The sequence below is a fragment of the Phallusia mammillata genome, chromosome 1 (genome assembly GCF_965637545.1).
Source record: "Phallusia mammillata chromosome 1, kaPhaMamm4.hap1.1, whole genome shotgun sequence".
Lineage (NCBI taxonomy): Eukaryota > Metazoa > Chordata > Ascidiacea > Phlebobranchia > Ascidiidae > Phallusia > Phallusia mammillata.
The window spans coordinates 27,713,657-27,732,563 of record NC_137252.1 but is presented as its reverse complement, the minus strand read 5'-3'; the positions used below and the strand labels follow the sequence as shown (position 1 = coordinate 27,732,563).

At 38.5% G+C, this 18,907-nt stretch overlaps 2 protein-coding genes across 2 annotated transcripts; both read right to left on the bottom strand.

Moving 5' to 3' along the window:
• Positions 1-1,191: 1,191 nt before the first annotated feature.
• On the bottom strand, positions 1,192-12,496 carry LOC145210362 (uncharacterized). The gene is made up of 10 exons (XM_080079982.1): positions 12,381-12,496; positions 6,057-6,195; positions 5,824-6,010; positions 5,429-5,609; positions 5,128-5,301; positions 4,795-4,955; positions 3,935-4,145; positions 2,462-2,583; positions 1,903-2,107; positions 1,192-1,528 (listed from the first exon to the last, which is right to left on the bottom strand). The coding sequence occupies exons 1-10, from the start codon at positions 12,494-12,496 to the stop codon at positions 1,192-1,194; spliced, it is 1,833 nt and encodes a 610-aa protein (XP_079936108.1).
• A 1,748-nt stretch (positions 12,497-14,244) lies between these two features.
• LOC145210346 (uncharacterized) lies at positions 14,245-18,665 on the bottom strand. Its single transcript, XM_080079981.1, has 10 exons — positions 18,634-18,665; positions 18,444-18,582; positions 18,210-18,396; positions 17,856-18,036; positions 17,629-17,756; positions 16,482-16,692; positions 16,110-16,231; positions 15,549-15,753; positions 14,862-15,174; positions 14,245-14,559 (listed from the first exon to the last, which is right to left on the bottom strand). The coding sequence occupies exons 1-10, from the start codon at positions 18,663-18,665 to the stop codon at positions 14,245-14,247; spliced, it is 1,833 nt and encodes a 610-aa protein (XP_079936107.1).
• Positions 18,666-18,907: the final 242 nt, after the last annotated feature.

Genomic DNA, 18,907 nt, shown 5'->3' with positions numbered 1-18,907 from the left:
GTGCATGCATATGTTACCTAGTGGTACTGAAATGACAACTCTTTAACCCCTAAATTGTACTAGAGTCTAGTAACTAGACTGTTGTAGTTTGATAGTTTGTTCAGCTTACAAAGATACCGGACTTGAACTGTGTTCACGAAATACATTACAAATCTATTTTTTGTTACATTTGCGACGTTCACAGCTGACACAAATAATAATCTCTCCTAATATTTCCTTGCAAGGCTTCAATGTGATGAGAGCAAAACACAAGACACGATATTTGTTGTGGATCATTTTATTTTACTTCAACATTCAACATGCTACGAAGTTGTCCACAATCACCAGGTCGGTCCCGTTTAGCAGTAGGCGTAGGTATAGTGTCTACGGGTATACCTGATGCGGTAGCTACAGTAGGTGCTAAAAACAAAACGAACAGTATTTAAAAAAATAAAATAATTAAATGTTATTTATATTTAACTGGACCAGCGAGTTTCGATTTAGACCTGATTTAGGTGATTTTTGATAAGTTAAACGCACAAAATAATATAAAGATATATATCGTTGCAATGTTGTGACGGCTTAACATAAGATTTTGAACACGGAAATGGTTATTATTCCTAGTTTTAGATATTGTGTCTATACTTACGTGTAGCGCTTGTAGCTGTAACGGTAGTATCTAGCAACTGGGTAGCAGACGGTCCATGAATAGTAGCTTCCCCAGCGGTACTTTGGCAAGCAGAAGTTGGAGACACGGCATCTGTAGCAACACGAGTAATGGAGAACAAGCTGTTCGAGCACAGTCTTCCAGTAGGTGTCGAATTCGGTAAGCCTTGCAGCGCAATAGTCGTCCAACAAGTACAAATATTCGTATGCGATGTATGAGGCGCAATCTGGAAGTGGGTCTCCGCTGTAGAACTGCAGGATTTTCACGTAGCCCTCGTACTGACAAGTCTTCGCCTAAAACACGAGTTTGTCCGATTTATTTTTGTCTTTTGTCCAAATAAGAGGGATTTGTAAGGTCGTTAAGACACCATCCCACTACCTGCGTTCATTTCAATGCTGATTTAAAGTGAAACAACGTTCTTGTAAACAGCAAGCAGAAACCTACAATAAATCGATGCACGTCACCCTTCATTTGCGTCAACTGTTTCAAAACTACATTGCGTTTTTGCCATAACTTTACACTTTGAGTAAAAAATTATATACGGTTTATAAACACCCAGCAGTACTAACGTCATTCAGGTTATTGATCAAAGTGTCTCTCTGTTTGTCTCTGGATTCTTCCAAACTCTTTCTGTATTCGCCAATCTTCGTCATACGGGTTTCAAGGCATGTGCTGTACTGGCCAATGATTTTTTCGATCGTTTCCATCACACAGGCTTTGTAATCGGTGATGCTCTTATCAAAATTATCAATGCATTTGAGAAGACTTTCAAGAAGTTTGGTTTTGTACGCATCAACAGCAGCTTCACGCTTTTCTTTCAATTCGTTGGTCAGTTCTTCGATCTTGGCTTCTTGTTCGGCGGTCAACACTGTGCTGTTGTTACTGAAATAAAATGTTTTGTCAGGCTTTTCTGTGACAAATTAGCTGAGATGATTTTTCCCGTAATAGGAAATACTAAGTTTAGTGGCTTTGTTGTGGAAACGTGCTATATTGGACTGAAGCAGACTTTGCGAAAGAAGCAAGACCTCGCACATGTCCAGAAAACACAATTGATTAAAAAAGTAAGCTATCGACTATTTGGCATCTAATCAGAATAGAACCTTGAAAACCAACCCGAACATAATAGATGGCGATGTGGATTCGAAAACGAACTATAGAATCACATAACATTACCTTAATTGAATAATATTTGTTCCACACTACTGATTGGACAATTGACAGGTTGCATAGAAGACACCATTTTTTTCTTTACTTACTAACAAACGTATTGGGCTCTGAGATCAGAGATACACCATTCGTGTCTCTTCCTGATGATCTCATCATATCTGTTGCAGTACTCAATGTGGTAGTTGGTCCACTTCAATTTCCATTCACCGAATTGAGTAATAATACAGTCAACGTGGGAAGTGAGAAGAGCGACGAATTCTGCCTTGATATCTTCGGCTGCTTTGTGGAGTTTGGCTGCAAAAAACAAACAAATTTGTTTTCATCAACTAGAGCCAAGTATCAATAATTTCATCAATCTGAGTAATTTTTTCCTGTGATCAAACTTAGTTATAAGTTTATACGCTTTCCTATAGGCTACCTTAAGCTGTGAGGCTAGAAAGAACAAAAATATTGTTGGAAATAACATGAAAGTAGCCTACATTAACTACAAAAATCCTGAAAAATAGTCATGTTGAATCTGCGATGGTTTTGAACTAAATGCATGTTGGATGGCAAAAATATTGTTGCTATTTTAAACTCAATGTTGTCAATTTTATTCTTTTTTTAACCACAGCAAATTTTAATTGTTCGTTAGGTTGGAGTACTGACTGAGGTCACAAGTCTTCAATCCCCTGTAAGTCGTCTTGCGCCAAGTGTAGCTGAATGCTGGGATTCCGCGAATCGTCTTGAAGGTAATTTTATTGTAGCAGTACCATTGTCCCAAAGCTTGGCTGAAAAAGAAACACGCCATAAATTGTTTGATTTAAAATATTCACAACCGACGAATTGAAAGACAAAACACAATCAAAAATAGTTAATTCTTCTTTCAAAAACATGTAATGATTTAGGAACACTATACACGGACTTGAAAAGTAATTTAAGCATAAACATTACTGCCAAGGTACTGGTGTACATAGAATACATCGTTCAGACGTTTCGACAATCTCTCTGCACTAATGATGACAACAGAGATTGGCGAAACGTCTGAACGATGTATTCTATATACACCAGTACCTTGGCAGTAAGGTTTATGCTTAAATGGCAGTAATGTTTTTCAAACCTTTGGCAGTAATGTTTATGCTTAATTTATGCAAAAAAATTGGTAATGGTGGCGTAGCAGAATGCTATTTTTAAAATTTGAACCTTTTTTTGCATTTTGGGAAAATCGCCATTGCAGGGGTGGCCAACCCGCGGCTCTTTGCCTGGTTTTGTACGGCTCTTACGTCGTTGCCGAAGGTTGGGACCACCGTTAATTTTGGTTAGTTTGTGGCGATCTGGTACAAACTCGTTAAATGTAAGTAAACCTATTACAATTTTTCTTTTGAACAAACTTAACTGTCGGTATGGCCACAAACCTTGCCTTGAAACTGTAACCTGGCAAATGGCCTGATTATGACGACAAATATTCAATTGTTAAACAATCCATGATTGCTCATTATTGCGTACAATGCGAATGAGACTCAAAGCAGCAGCAATATTTACAACACCGTGTTCCAAAATAAATAATGTTTTAATCCATTGTGTTTCGGGTTGACCAAGGTTAAATTTTATGGGCAGTTTGTCTCTTGGTCTTGGGTGTGAATGGAGCGATTGTTGGTGTTGAATGCATTAGTGACGTCGCATTGAACTTAGTTTCCGCACCTTGCATTTTTGTAAAACTCGACGCCTAAGCTTGGGACGCATGCGCGTTACATGAAAATACCGCAAAGTTTCTCATCAGGGACGATCTTTTGAGCAAACAATTTCTATTAAGTTAACCTTCAAAATGGCAGAGAACAAATATTTTAGTACCAAACCAGACATGAATCTCATCGCACGTTTTTGTTTATGCAATTCGTTGAATTGAGTGCTTGTGTGTGTCAGACAGTGCAAACCATTTATTGTTGAAAATGACAGGATCGTGGTATGTACGAGCGAAATTGTGTGTGTGAGTATAATATGGCTCTTTGTGGTAACCCAATTAAAAAATGTGGCTCGTTGTGGTAACATAGTAAATAAAGTGGCTCTTTGTCTTTGACCGGTTGGCCACCCCTGGCCTATTGTAATAAAGCCTGTTGCAAGCCGATAATCGTAAGTGCTTACCAGGATCTGTAGTAAGTACGTTTGTAGAAACGAAGGCAGGCGTTGGAAAGGAAACAACGGTAGGAACATATGTAGAATGTCATCAGTTTTGCTTTGGCGTCATAAAGTTGGTCAGAGTAGGTTACATATTCCCCGATCTTGTAATCATCACACTCCTTTTTGACGAATTCGTCGATCATATAATCAACCTTATCGGTCATCCATGTTTTGCCTGAAAAACAAATTGTCTGACATTAGAATCGATGCCACATAGAAGTAACTGAAAGCTGCACGCAGTCCGTTGACATTTTGTGTTTTTTGTAAGAATGTTTTATTAGTTTATACCAGGGGTCACCAAACTACGGCTCGCGGGCCAGTTTCGGCCCTGCCCGCAAAACTGAGTTTTGGTTTACCAAAACGCTTTAAACAAACATGTATTAGGGATAGTTTTCCCAGTCACATCGAATTACAACACATAGAAATGACCCAAACGCGTCTTTTTACATCACAGACAAGAGCAAAGAAAAGTGATTATGTGCAAACAATGTCTTCTTTTGTTTCTTGTGATAGAATAAAGTAACATTGCTTGTTAGAGAAGACATCTGTACATTCTACATAATAAAGTTTCTAATTTAACAGCCACACCGCCTGAATTTAAAAAGTATTGTAAAAAGGCCAATAGCACTTGACTGTCACATGAAAATCGCCACGCAAGTTTAGGCCCTCACACGGCATTATTTAAATTAACCGGCCCGCTGTGAAAAAAGTTTCGTGACCATTAAGGTGAAACAAAACTTCTGTATTGTTTGCACCGAAAATGTATCAATCCCAGATTCGCGTTATACTTTTGTAGGTTTGGTTTTTGCATGACACATTCTTACCGTGAATACAGTCAATAGTGCGCCTATAATGGTCAGCGCGACATTTGACAACGGATTCAAGGTATTTCCAGTAGATGTCGAGATATTCATAAACCTTTTGGTAAAGTTGATCTCCGTATTCGGTAATCTTTTCCAGCCTGGTTGTCAAACACGTAACGAGACTGAAACACAGCACAGAAAGTTACCAGATGTCATCACAATATACCTTGTTCGGCAAATACCTGATGGTTACAGTATCTATTTAACCTAACAAACATTTCAAGTTTCAAAATATATTTTTTCGCTAAATTAGCAGGTTCTACTTTTAAAACTTATGCACGATTTTCATCTCACTTTGTGACAAGTTTCGCGTGGAAGTCTTGAACACATTTGGTCCTGGAAGCAATAGCGTCGTTGTATTGCTTCAAGTAACAGTCCCTCAGTTCAATAAGTTTATCGCAGTACACTTTGATCCTTTCATCTCTCTCTGCCATCAAACTTTCCTTCACAGCAAGTGAGGTGGCGGAGCTAAGCACAAAAATTAGAATAAATATTTAAATCAATTGCGTACCCTGTACAAAATTTGATACCCATAGGATGTTAATTTGACATCCAATAAAATTTAATATCGCGAAAACAAGGTATTAGAAAATACCTGATTCTGTACGCATAATATTTGTAGACATAGTTGTTGAAGTAAGTCTTGTACTCAGCATGGCAGCTGTCGACATTGGCAAGCCAGGAATCTCTTCGTGTGGTCATTTCGGTAACGATCTTCAGGAGAACTTCAGCAAGACAGTTCTTTGCCTCGGTTTCGATTTCAGCCACTGGTGACTCTGCATGGCAAGTTCATTGGTTGGCGGTTCAAAACGCAACAATACAAATTTGCACTTTAAGGTGTAATGTGGCCTCCTTCTAAAGATTTCAACTGCTTTAAATTGCAACGTTGTCATTTGAAAAATCAAATTGGTTTTTCAACCAACCTACATCTATTTTAAGTCTCTTTTTAAGGCTGTCACGGCCTGTTTAAGCAGCAGTTTATATTCTTACCAGTCCATCCATCCTTGCCACAGTTGTCTTTGGGATAATACTTGAGGATTGTGGAGTAATAGTTGTAAGAACACCAGTCGTTTCTGAAGTAGACGCTGTAGCGGTAAAACTTGGTTGGTGGATACACAATAAAGTTGTGCGAGTAATAGTAGCGGTACGAGTACGAACAGTAGCCAGCGTTGGCGGCCTGCAGAAAAGATAAAATCGTTTAGTTCCGTTACCTTCACACCAACCTTTCGAGTCTGACTCACGGCAATGCACGCCAGAAGAACGAGCAACAGTTTCATCTTCGCTTCTTTCCAATGAATTTCTTCCTTGGTAAAGTCGAGTGCAGACTGATTTTTCCCTTCCAGCACTTCTACATTTATACACCTTCAAGTGGGTTAAGTTGTTTCATCTAACTTGAACAGAAGGAACAAAACTGTAATTCAGATTCATCAAGTGTTTCTTGCATGATTGCAACATCCCGTCACGTGATTATGTCGACCAATCCGCACATTTTCTTGTGTCAGCATTGCAACAAGGAGACTTTGAATGACTCTTACAACGTCAGATGTTGAACACATTGTTTGGTTTTTGACCGTTCAAGTATCGTGTCATTGAACTTCATGTTCAGAATATGCTTGTCAGGATTTTGACTTAGTCTGTTGTTTGCTTGAAACTTGCTAACGTTGCTAATATACAAGGATGATGAAGTGCATCGAGCAATTGTTTGTAACTTACCTTGGTTACCATGTTGATCTGATCTTCAATGCTGTGTTAATTTGTCCCTCCTCTTTATTGTAAAGTTATTTTAGACACTTTGCAAAACGCAGTAATTGATTGCAGCAAATCTATCTTGCAGTTCTATTTGCCTCTGCAAAGCAATGTGAAGACTGCGCAACGCACGACGTCTAAATTTCACAAAGTTTTGAAAGTTGTTTCTGGATAGGATTAATTTATTGCAGGATGAAATGAAATCATATCTCAAAAAACGATTTTTTAATTTAATTGTATGCTAGAACGTCAGGAAGCAATCAATAGACCAGTGGTGGCCAAACTACGGCCCGCGGGCCGCATCCGGCCCCCAGTCCTGTTTCATCCGGCCCGCCAAACACCTTGCCTGGTTTTTTCCAAGCACCATATTTACCACTGTGAACATATATAAACCTTTTATTAAATACAAGGGATAAACAAGATGGTGTTATTTATTGTTATTCTACTACAATAATATATATTTTAATAAAGATGGCAACCAGTTACGACAAATTTTACGTAAATCTCATTTAATCCGGCCCTCCAGTGGCAAGATAGTTGCAAATTTGGCCCTCTGGTAAAAAAAGTTTGGCCACCCCTGCAATAGACTGTGTCAAAACTGAACATAAAGTGAAATGGCACGATACTTGAATGGTCAAATTCCAAACAATTAGTTCGCCTCGGTCCAACTTTTTGAATCGATTTCGGTCGATCTTTTGAGACTTCCGTGAGATTATTTCTGTCTTGCTAAAAAGTATTTGCGGAACCCTGTATTCTAATAGGTAAAATGTAAAATTAACCACAGCAAACAAAAATGTTAAAGGATATTTTTACCGCCCAATGTTGCCAAACTCAAGGAGCTGATCTGGTCACAAAGTGCAAAATTCTGTAGGACACTCGATTTAGTATTTATGGGTCCCCTTCCCTGAAGATGATTTTACTCAAATTGTTTGTGTTTTTTTTTCTGTTTTTTTCTTCTTTTTTTTTCTTCCCAAAGTTTGTCCGACTCGTTTTTCCATCAAATGTTTGATGGATTTGGCTGAAATTTACACAGATGGTAGATGTAGTTATGTAGATGTGCATCCCACTTTGTTTTTGTTGATAACCCCAGTATTTACCCCGCTTGCCCCCTAAAATGGGTATTTTTCTTCCTAAAGTTTGTCCGACTCGTTTTTCCATCAAATGTTTGATGGGAGTGGCTGAAACTTATGCAGATGGTAGATAAAGTTACGTAGATGTGCATCCCACTTTGTTTGTCCAAATAATCCTAGTATTTACCCCGCTAGCCCCCTAAAATGGGTGAGTTTGTAAACAGTGTCAGAATTGGCTGAAATTTGGATAGCTTGTAGAGTATGCCATTTATAGTTGTCGATTGTTGTGTTCAACCCTGTAGCCCAGGAGTGGCCAAACTTTTTTACCAGAGGGCCAAATTTGCAACTGTCTTGCCACTGGAGGCCCGAATTAAATGAGATTTATGTAAAATTTGTCGTAACTGGTTGCCATCTTTATTAAAATTAACGCTGCAAGGGCATTTATTCTAAAAATAACAACGCTTGCCACAAGCTACTGCTAGTAGCAGCCAGCGCTGTTGCACTGCTTGTTCACAGTGCTAAATATGATGCTTGGAAAAAAACCAGGCAAGGTGTTTGGCGGGCCGGATGAAACAGGACTGGGGGCCGGATGCGGCCCGCGGGCCGTAGTTTGGCCACCACTGCTGTAGCCCTAACATTTACCACACAAGCCCCCAAAGTGTAAAACGTATTTGTATGTTACTGGCCACCAGAAACGAAAGATTTCTGTTGCTCAATAGTGTTACAAGGGCAAGCAGTTGTATGTTACTCGTTTGTGACTTTGTGGATTGCTTGGTGAACGTTTTTGTGCCATGGCAGTTAGGGGGTTGTTGCCCTATGACGGCCCTATGACGTCGGAAACATCAACGGTTGTTGCTCAAAAAACCTTTAGTGGTGACATTTTAAACATTGTCGGATTTGGCTGGAATTTTGCAGTACTATTGATTGAGTCATTGAGGTTTCCTATTTTTTTAGTTTGTTTGTCGGACCCCATTAGTTACCCTACTAGCCCCCTAAAATGGGTCAGTTTTTTAAACAGTGTCGGGATTGGATAAAATTTGGGTAGTATATGCTATTTGTAGGTTTCAATTGATGTGTTATACCTTGTAGCCCCAACATTTACTCAACTAGCCCCCTAAAATAAATGAACTTTTAAAAAACGTCCTAATTGTATGAAATTTTGCAAAGTTTATTAAATATACTTAGTCCTCAAATGTTATGTTTTGCCTTGTAGCACCACAACTTAACCAACTAATTCCTAAAATAGGTGACCCTTTTCACACTGTTCGAATTGAATGAAAACCGGATAGCTTGTAGAATTTGCTATTTATTTTTTGTTTTACCCCATTATGCCAGTACTTACTCCTTCGTTTCTTTGAAAAGGAACGTTAAATAGGACATATTTCAAACAATGTTTTAAAATAGGTTATAGTGTATATGCAAGGGCAATATGTGCTAAGCCACCCTTCTAGTTTTTACATATTTTATTGTGGCTGCAAATACAAAGTTACTATTTTTACAGAAGCTATCTGGAAAATATATTACTTCATTTTTTTGGTCAGGTATAGTCATTCCCGTAAATCAGGGGTTCCCAACCTTTTTACGATCTCGTACCACTTGGACACTCTATACTGCCACGCGTACCACTTCTTGCTGAACAAATAATTTGATCGAAATATATTTTATTCAGAAGAATAATATTGGCCTACTAAAATAACACTAAATTTAGTTGCACCACAACTAAATTTAACGAGATTTTGGTGTTTGTTTACTGTCCACCTATTGGTCGATGCGCGGTGTAAATTTGCTAACAGCGCATCGAAAGTCATTTCCGGGCGCACCCAGTTTTTGTGAAAAAAACGGAAGCTACTCGTGTATAACCTGAAAATTCTTCGCGTACCACAGGTTGGGAACCCATGCCGTAAATGGAAAATAAACACTAAATCGGCCATAAGCACAAATGAAGGTTCGTTCTTACCCGAAACAAAAGTTAGCACTTTGATTTGGATTTTGGATTTTAAACTAATTATTCGATATGATTTCTTTCAGTCTGCAATAAATTAATCCTATCCAAAACAAAAAAACACTATTTTTCCAATACTATACTTTCAAAACTTCGTGATATTTAGACGTCGCGCGTTGCAGCATTAGCATTGCTTTGCAGAAGCAAGTAGAAATGCTAGATAGATTTGCTGCAATCCATCTGCGTTCTGCAAAGTGTCTAAAATTACTTTACAATAAAGAGGAGGGGAAAATTAACAGAACATTGAAGATCAAATCAACATAGTAACCATGGCAAGCTACAAACATTTGCTCGATGCACTTCATCATCCTTGTATATTAGCAACGTTAGCAAGTTTCAAGCAAACAACAGCCTAAGTCAAAATCCTGACAAGCATATTCTGAACATGAAGTTCAATGACACGATACTTGAACGGTCAAAAACCAAACAATGTGTTTAACACCTGACGTTGTAAGAGTCATTCAAAAGATTTAACAAGTCTCCTTGTTGCAATGCTGACACAAGAAAATGTGTGGATTGGTCGACATAATCACGTGACGGGATGTTGCAATCATGCAAGAAACACTTGATGGATCTGAATTACAGTTTTGTTGCTTCTGTTCAAGTTCAATGAAACAACTTTACCCACTTGAAGGTGTATAAATGTAGAAGGTGTGGAAGGGAAAAATCAGTCTAAACTCGACTTTACCAAGGAAGAAGTTCATTGGAAAGAAGCGAACATGAAACTGTTGTTCGTTCTTCTGGTGTGCATTGCCGTGAGTCAGACTCAAAAGGTTAGTATAAAGGTAACGAAACTAATCGAATTTTGTGTTTCCTGCAGGCCGCCAACGCTGGCTACTGTATGTACTCGTACCGCTACTATTGTAACCGAAATTAGTTAGGTGACCCCGAATTTGGCCTAGGATTTTTAGGAAAGGCGAGATAGTTATCTTTTACTAAATAAAACAAGCCTAACCACAATTAGAGCGGGATCACCGCCCCTAACTTGGTAAATACCAGGTCACCCTGCACTAACGGCTTACCGCTAAAGCCAAAGTTGAGATGGTCACACCGAACAGGGCCTTAACTGAAAAGTTTAATAAAATATACAAAGGCGATAACATTAGATTACAACAAAGCGCCTGTCAACCTTCCAATACAATACGAAATCACATCGCTGTCACGTTTTTCCACTGCGTACAACACGAGGCCCAAGCGAGAAGTCGCTCATCGTTTGTTAAGAAAATCGTCCGGTTAATGGCATACCGGTTTATCGCATAAACCGGATATTCGCATTGATTTTAAACGAAATATGCGATTAACCAGATTGATGATCTTTATGTGAAAGTCGAACAGACCGAGTTTTTCGAATAAAAAACGACGACATGATAGTAAAATCAACCGATCTGTGCGCAACCTTAACTGAGCAATCCCTTTTAATATTGTGCACGACTAATTGCTTGCCCCGAAGTAACAGTTTAAAATTCAAATGGGCTTTTGTTTGAACTGACGCTGATCGTCTGCTGCTCTTTTGTGTATATTTTGTATAGGCTTTTGTTTGTTTGTCAATTAATGTAAAAGGAAGACCAACCTTAGCTATCTATCGTTCGCAACGTTCGAAAGACTAAGTGTAGTTGCTTTTGAATAAATTACATGCAAATATTTCCGGAACTCCATAGGAGGTGATGTACGCGAAAAAGACGTCGATGCATGTTTGCATTCTACGGTTCAACGTGTTAAAATTACGAAACCGGTGTTCCGGCAAAGACGCTGATTGTAATTTTTTGCTAAAAAATCTGTATTGAAGTTTGAACAATGTTATATGTAAAACAAATGGTTAAAAATGTTTTCTGTTATATTGTTCATGGCCCGCCAAACACGTAATGGTTGTAAAAAATGTTAGATCGCAAGTAATCACAATATGTTGTTTAGATTCACGTAATTGGTAGCTTGTCAATAATTGCCATATTTTATGTATTCTATTCGTGACCTTGCGCAACTTATCAGGTGGATCACCGATTAAGAAAGTCATTTATTTCTCTTGTAATTGTTGCTGGTTTGAAATTTTTTTTTTTTAAGCAATGATCACACTTTGATCAAGTGACAGTCACGCTAATCTTGCAGGTGCAGTTTTGCTGAGTAAGCTAGAAAGTTGCGCCGAGTCCTTAAAGGTTTTGCTAAAATTAATTATTCTTTTTGTCAGTTGGATAATGGGTTATATTGGAAATTGATGTAGCTCGCCGTTGCTACTGTTTCTTCAACACACTTGGTCGATTGCACCATAGTCACGACTGTTAGAAATCATGACGTCATGTATTGCGCTGAGAGTGATAAATCTAGTTTTGACTTGAGAGTACGTCATTGGAACTTTGTTTTAGCTGGGGAAGTGAAAATGAGCACTTATGTTAATGACGTGTCCTGTTTACATAGCAACCGGATTATCGCATAATCCGGTTAATCGCATCAAATGCCGTTGGCAAACCGATGATGCGATTAACCGGATTCGTCTGTATTACTCCACAATCCTTAAGTATTATCCCAATGACAACTGTGGCAAGGATGGATGGACTGGTAAGAACATAAACTGCTGCTTGAAAAACTCGCGACAGCCGTAAAAAGAGACATGAAAACAATGAATTTTATGATTTTTATTTAAAGCTGTTGAAATCTTTACCATTCTTACCTCCAAGTGCAAATTGGATTCGTTGAGATATGAAATGCTAAACAATGAACTTGCCATGCAGAGTTACCAGTGGCTGACATCAAAACCGAGGCAGAGAACTGTCTTGCTGAAGTTCTCCTGAAGATCGTGACCGAAATGACCACACGAAGAGATTCCTGGCTTGCTCGAGTCGACAGCTGCCATGATGAGTAAAGACGTACTTCAACAACTATGTCCACAAATATTATGAGTACAGAATCAGGTATTCCCGTTTTTGCTCAATTACTTGTTTTCTGCGAATCAAATTTTGTACAAGGTATGCAATTGATTTGAATATTTGTTCTAAAAAAAATTGTGCTTAGCTGCGCCATCCACACTTGCTCTGAAGGAAAGTTTGATGGCAGAAAGAGATGAAAAGATCAAAGTGTACTGCGATAAACTTATTGAACTGAGGGAATGTTACTTGAAGCAATACAACGACGCTATTGCTTCCAGGACCAAGAGTGTTTAAGACTTCCACGCGAAACTTGTCACAAAGTAAGATAAAAATCTCATGTAAGTTTTAAAAGTAGAACCAACTATTTTAGCAATACGTATTCACCTTACATTAGACACATTTTGAGGGTTTTAATGGTTTATCGCAGTGGTTCTCAACTTTTCGTGGACCATGGCCCCCTAAAAGTAACTTTTGGGTCTCGTGGTCCCCCTTAAAGTAACCCTGTAGGACAGGGATGTCAAACTCAAACTGCTTTGAGGGCCAAAACCAAACCTGTAATTAAGTCGAGGGCCGCACTTTCGAAACATTTGTTGCAGTGTAACGTGACAACAAAAATATTGCATGATTAAACAGTTAAATGTTCATTAATGCAATTAGCTACATTTAAAAATAATTTTGTTATAACTATCAACGAAATAAACAATGTAGCAGAGTGAAATAACCAAGTGTGTTTTGTTGATTTGTGAGAAAACAATAGCATACAATGACGCAACAATCGCAATTGCTGATTCTAAAGATGGGCTATTTCTCTCATCTTATTAAAACGCCACATATACCCCTTAAAGAGAATGATTGTATCATGTAAACTCACGTGTCTGACAGGCTATTCCGCCCGAGTGAAACACATATAACTTCTAAAAGTTGTTTCGCGGGCCGCACAAAAACTGTTGGTGGGCCGCATGCGGCCCGCGGGCCGCACGTTTGACACCCCTGCTGCAGGACCTGTGACCCCTTAAAAATGTAAATAGCCAACTCGTGTTGGAATTCGGTACTAATTTCGGCTTTAAACAGGACGAACAGAGTTAACAAGAATCCGCAATCGCGATAAACCTCCATTCTGGTGAATCTACAACCGTGACCCCCTGGAACACAGCTTGGGGGCCCATGGGCCCTAGTTGAGAACCACTGGTTTATCGTCTTACAGCTAACGTTTTTTTTGTTCTTGAGTTCTCGAAATTGTTTGATCTTATCATGGCGCAAATGTACGCCAAATACCTTACTAAAACTCGCCCTTCTGTCTGATACTGACATTTTCTGGTAGGTGCATTTATATAGGCTAATAACAAATAAGAAAAGCAAAATTTGTTGTGGATCATTTTATTTCACTTCAACATTCAACATGTTACGAAGTTGTCCACAATCACCAGGTCGGTGCCGCTTAGCACATGGCGTAGGTATAACGTTTAGTGGTATACCTGATGCGGTAGTTACAGTAGCTCCTAAAAACAAAAAACAACGAAAATTAGAAGAAAAAAATCAAAATCAATAAAAAATATTTATTCATATCCGAAAGGACTAGCGAATTTCAACCTAGACCTCCTTTTGGAGTTTGTTTATTATAATTTAAATGCAGAAAATAATATAAGTATATAACGTTGCAATTTTGTGATGGCTAAGATAAGATTTTAAATACGGAAATGGTTATTATTCATATTTTTAGATATTGTGGCTATACTTACGTGTAACGCTTGTAGCTGTAACGGTAGTAATTAGCAACTGGGTAGCAGACGGTCCATGTGTAGTAGCTTCCCCAGCGATACTTTGGCAAGCACAAGTTGGAGACACGGCATCTGTAGCCACACGAGTAATGGAGAACAAGCTTTTCGAGCAGATCCTTCCAGTAGGTGTCGAATTCGGTAAGCCTTGCAGCGCAATAGTCGTCCAACAAGTACATATATTCGTATGAGATGTATGAGGCGCAATCTGGAAGTGGGTCTCCGCTGTAGAACTTCAGGATTTTGACGTAGCCCTCGTACTGACAATACTTTGCCTAAAAAAGTCCGATATATTTTTGTCTTTTTTTCGATCAATAAACATTTGAAGAAGGGCTTTATAAGGTCATTAAAACACCATCTCACGAACTGCGTTGATTACAATGCTGATTTAAAGTGAAGCAACAAGAAAAGTAATATGATTAACATTCCTGTAAACAGCAAGCAGAAACCTACAATAAATCGATGCACGTCACCCTTCATTTGGTCAACTGTTTCAAAACTGCATTTACGTTTTTTTTTAACTCTACACTTTGAGCAAAAAATTCTATGTGGTTCAAAAACACCCAGCAGTACTAACGTCGCTCAGGTTCTTGATCAATGTGCCTCTCTGCTTGTCTCTGGATTCTTCCAAACTCTTTCTGTATTCGCCAATCTTGGTCTCCCGGGTTTCAAGGCATGTGCTGTACTGGCCAATGATTTTTTCGATCATTTCCATCACACAGGTCTTGTATCCGGTGATGCTCTTATCAAAATCATCAATGCATTTGAGGAGACTTTCAAGAAGTTTGGTTTTGTACGCATCAACAGCAGCTTCACGCTTTTCTTTCAATTCGTTGGTCAGTTCTTCGATCTTGGCTTCTTGTTCGGCGGTCAACACTGTGCTGTTGTTACTACAATAGAAATGTTTTGTCAGGCTCTTCAGTGACAAATGAGCTGAGATGATTTTTCCCGTAATAAAAAATAGTAAATTTAGTGGCGTTGTTGTGGAAACGTGCTACTTGGACTGAAGCAGAAATTGCGACAAAAAGCAAGACCTCGAACATGTCCAGAAAACGCAGATGATTAAAAAAGTAAGCTATCGACTATTTGGCATCTAATCAGAATAGAACCTTGAAAACCAACCCGAACATAATAGATGGCGATGTGGATTCGAAACGAACTATAGAATCACATAACATTACCTTAATTAAATAATATTTGTTCCACACTACTGATTGGACCATTGACAGGTTGCATAGAAGACACCATTTTTTTCTTTACTTACTAACAAACGTATTGGGCTCTGAGATCAGAGATACACCATTCGTGTCTCTTCCTGATGATCTCATCATATCTGTTGCAGTACTCAATGTGGTAGTTGGTCCACTTCAATTTCCATTCACCGAATTGAGTAGTAATACAGTCAACATGGGAAGTGAGAAGAGCGACGAATTCTGCCTTGATATCGTCGGCTGCTTTGTGGAGTTTGGCTGCAAAAAAACAAACAAATTTGTTTCCGCCAACTAGAGCCCAGTATCAAAAATTATATCAATCTGGGTAATTTTTTCCTGTGATCATACTTCTTTAGGCTATAAGTTTATACGCTTTCTTTTACCTTAAGTTGTGAGGCTAGAAATTACACAAAGATCGTTCGAAATCAACATGAGTGTACATTAAATATAAAAGGCCCGAAAAATAGTCCTGTTGAACCTGCGATTGTTTTGAACTAAATGTAGACTATAATGGTCGGCGAAAATGTTGTTGCTATGTTAACTTCCATGTTGTTAATTAAATTTATTTTTAAAACATAGCAAATTTTAAAAATTTGTTAGGTTGGAGTACTAACTGAGGTCACAAGTCTTCAATCCTTTGTAAGTCGTCAAGCGCAAATGGAAGCTGAATGCTGGGATTCCGCGAATCGTCTTGAAGGTAATTCTATTGTAGCAATACCATTGTCCCAAAGCTTGACTGAAAACCAAACACGCCATAAATTGTTTGAATTAAAATATCTACAACCGTCGAATTGAAAGACAAAACAAAATCAAAAATAGTTAATTCACCCTTAAAACACTTAATTATTATCTACAAAAAACTTTGTAAATCGTCGCCTAGCAAAAATCTTATTTTTATGATTTGAACATTTTTTCTCCATTTTGCGGAAATCGCCTAATGTAATAAAGCCTGTTGCAAGCCGATAATCGTAAGTGCTCTAACTTACCAGGATCTGTAGTAAGTACGTTTGTAGAAACGAAGGCAGGCGTTGGAAAGGAAACAACGGTAGGAACATCTGTAGAATGTCACCAGTTTTGCTTTGGCGTCATAAAGCTGGTCAAAGTAGGTTACATATTCCCCGATCTTGTAATCATAACACTCCTTTTTGACGAATTCTTCGATCATGTAATCAACCTTATCGGTCATCCATTTTTCGCCTGAAAAACAAATTGTCTGATGATTGGTTTGTCTGACATGAAAATCGATGTCACATAGAAGTTACTGAAAGCTGCACGCAAACTGCAATCTGCTGACATTTTTTTTTGTAAGTATGTTTTATTAGGTTATACCAGGGGTCACCAAACTACGGCCCGCGGGCCAGTTTCGGCCCTCGGCATCATTTTATCCGGCCCGCAAACTGAGTTTTGGTTTAACAAAACGTTTTGAACAAACATGAGTTAGACATAGTTTTCCCAGTCACATAGAAATGATCTTGTTACATCACACACAAGAGCAAAGAATAGTGATAGTCTTATTTTGTTCCTTGTGACAGAATAAAGGAACATTGCTAGTTCGATGAGACACCTATACGTTGTACATAATTAAGTTTCCAATTTAACACCCACACAGCCTGAATTTAATTAATGCCCGCTGTAAAAAAAAGTTTGGTAACCATGGAGGTGGAACACCACTGCTGTATTGTTTGCACTGAAAATGCATTGATTCCAGATTCGCGTAATACTTTTGCAGATTTGGTTTTTGCATAACACATTCTTACCGTGAATACAGTCAATAGTGCGCCTATAGTGATCAGCGCGACATTTGACAACGGATTCAAGATATTTCCAGTAGATGTCGAGGTATTCATCAATCTTTTTGTAAAGTTGTTCTCCGTATTCTTCAATCTTTGTCAGTCTGGTTGTCAGACACGTTTCAAGGCTGAAGCACAACAATGCAGAAAGTTACTAGATGTCATCACAAATTACCTTGTTCAACAAATGTCCGGTGGTCACACTGTGTATTTAACCAAACAAACGTTTCAAAATATATTTGTTTCGCTAAATTAGCAAGTTCTACGTTCAAAACATATGTAAGATTTTCATCTCACTTTGTGACAAGTTTCGCGTGGAAGTCTTGAACAGTTTTGGTCCTGAAAGCGATAGCGTCGTTGTATTGCTTCAAGTAACAGTCCCTCAGTTCAATAAGTTTATCGCAGTACACTTTGATCTTTTCATCTCTTTCTGCCATCAAACTTTCCTTCTGAGCAAGTGAGGTGGCGCAGCTAAGCACAATTTTTTTTAGAACAAATATTCAAATCAATTGCGTACCATGTACAAAATTTGATACCCAGAAAAGAAGTAATTGAGCAAAAATGGAATACCTGATTCTGTACTCATAATATTTGTGGACATAGTTGTTGAAGTAAGTCTTGTACTCAGCATGGCAGCTGTCGACACGAGCAAGCCAGGAATCTCTTCGTGTGGTCATTTCGGTAACGATCTTCAGGAGAACTTCAGCAAGACAGTTCTGTGCCTCGGTTTTGATGTCAGCCACTGGTGCCTCTGCATGGCAAGTTCGTTGTTTAGCATTTCATATCTCAACAAATCAAATTTGCACTTGAAGGTAAGAATGGTAAAGATTTCAACAGCTTTAAATAAAAATCGTAAAATTGATGTTTTTCACGTCTCTTTTTACGGCTGTCGCAAGCTTTTTAAGCAGCAGTTTATGTTCTTACCAGTCCATCCATCCTTGCCACAGTTGTCATTGGGATAATACTTGAGGATTGTGGAGTAATAGTTGTAAGAACACCAGTCGTTTCTGAAGTAGACGCTGTAGCGGTAAAACTTGGTTGGTGGATACACAATAAAGTTGTGCGAGTAATAGTAGCGGTACGAGTACGTACAGTAGCCAGCGTTGGCGGCCTGCAGAAAACACAAAAATCGTTTAGTTTCGTTACCTTCACACCAACCTTTTGAGTCTGACTCACGGCAATGCACGCCAGAAGAACGAGCAACAGTTTCATCTTCGCTTCTTTCCAATGAATTTCTTCCTTGGTAAAGTCGAGTTCAGACTGATTTTTCCCTTCCAGAACTTCTACATTTATACACCTTCAAGTGGGTGAAGTTGTTTCATCGAACTTGAAACAAAAGCAACAAAACCGCAATTCAGATCCATCAAGTGTTTGCTGCATGATTGCAACATCCCGTCACGTGATTATGTCGACCAATGCGCACATTTCCTTGTGTCAGCATTGCAACAAGGAGACTTGTTGAAATTTTCGAATGACTCTTACAACGTCAGGTGTTAAACATATGTTTTGTTTTTGACCGTTCAAGTATCGTGTTATTGCACTTCGTGTTCAGAATATGCTTGTCAGGATTTTCTGTTGTTTGCTTGAAACTTGCTAGCGTTGCTAATATAACTTACAATGAT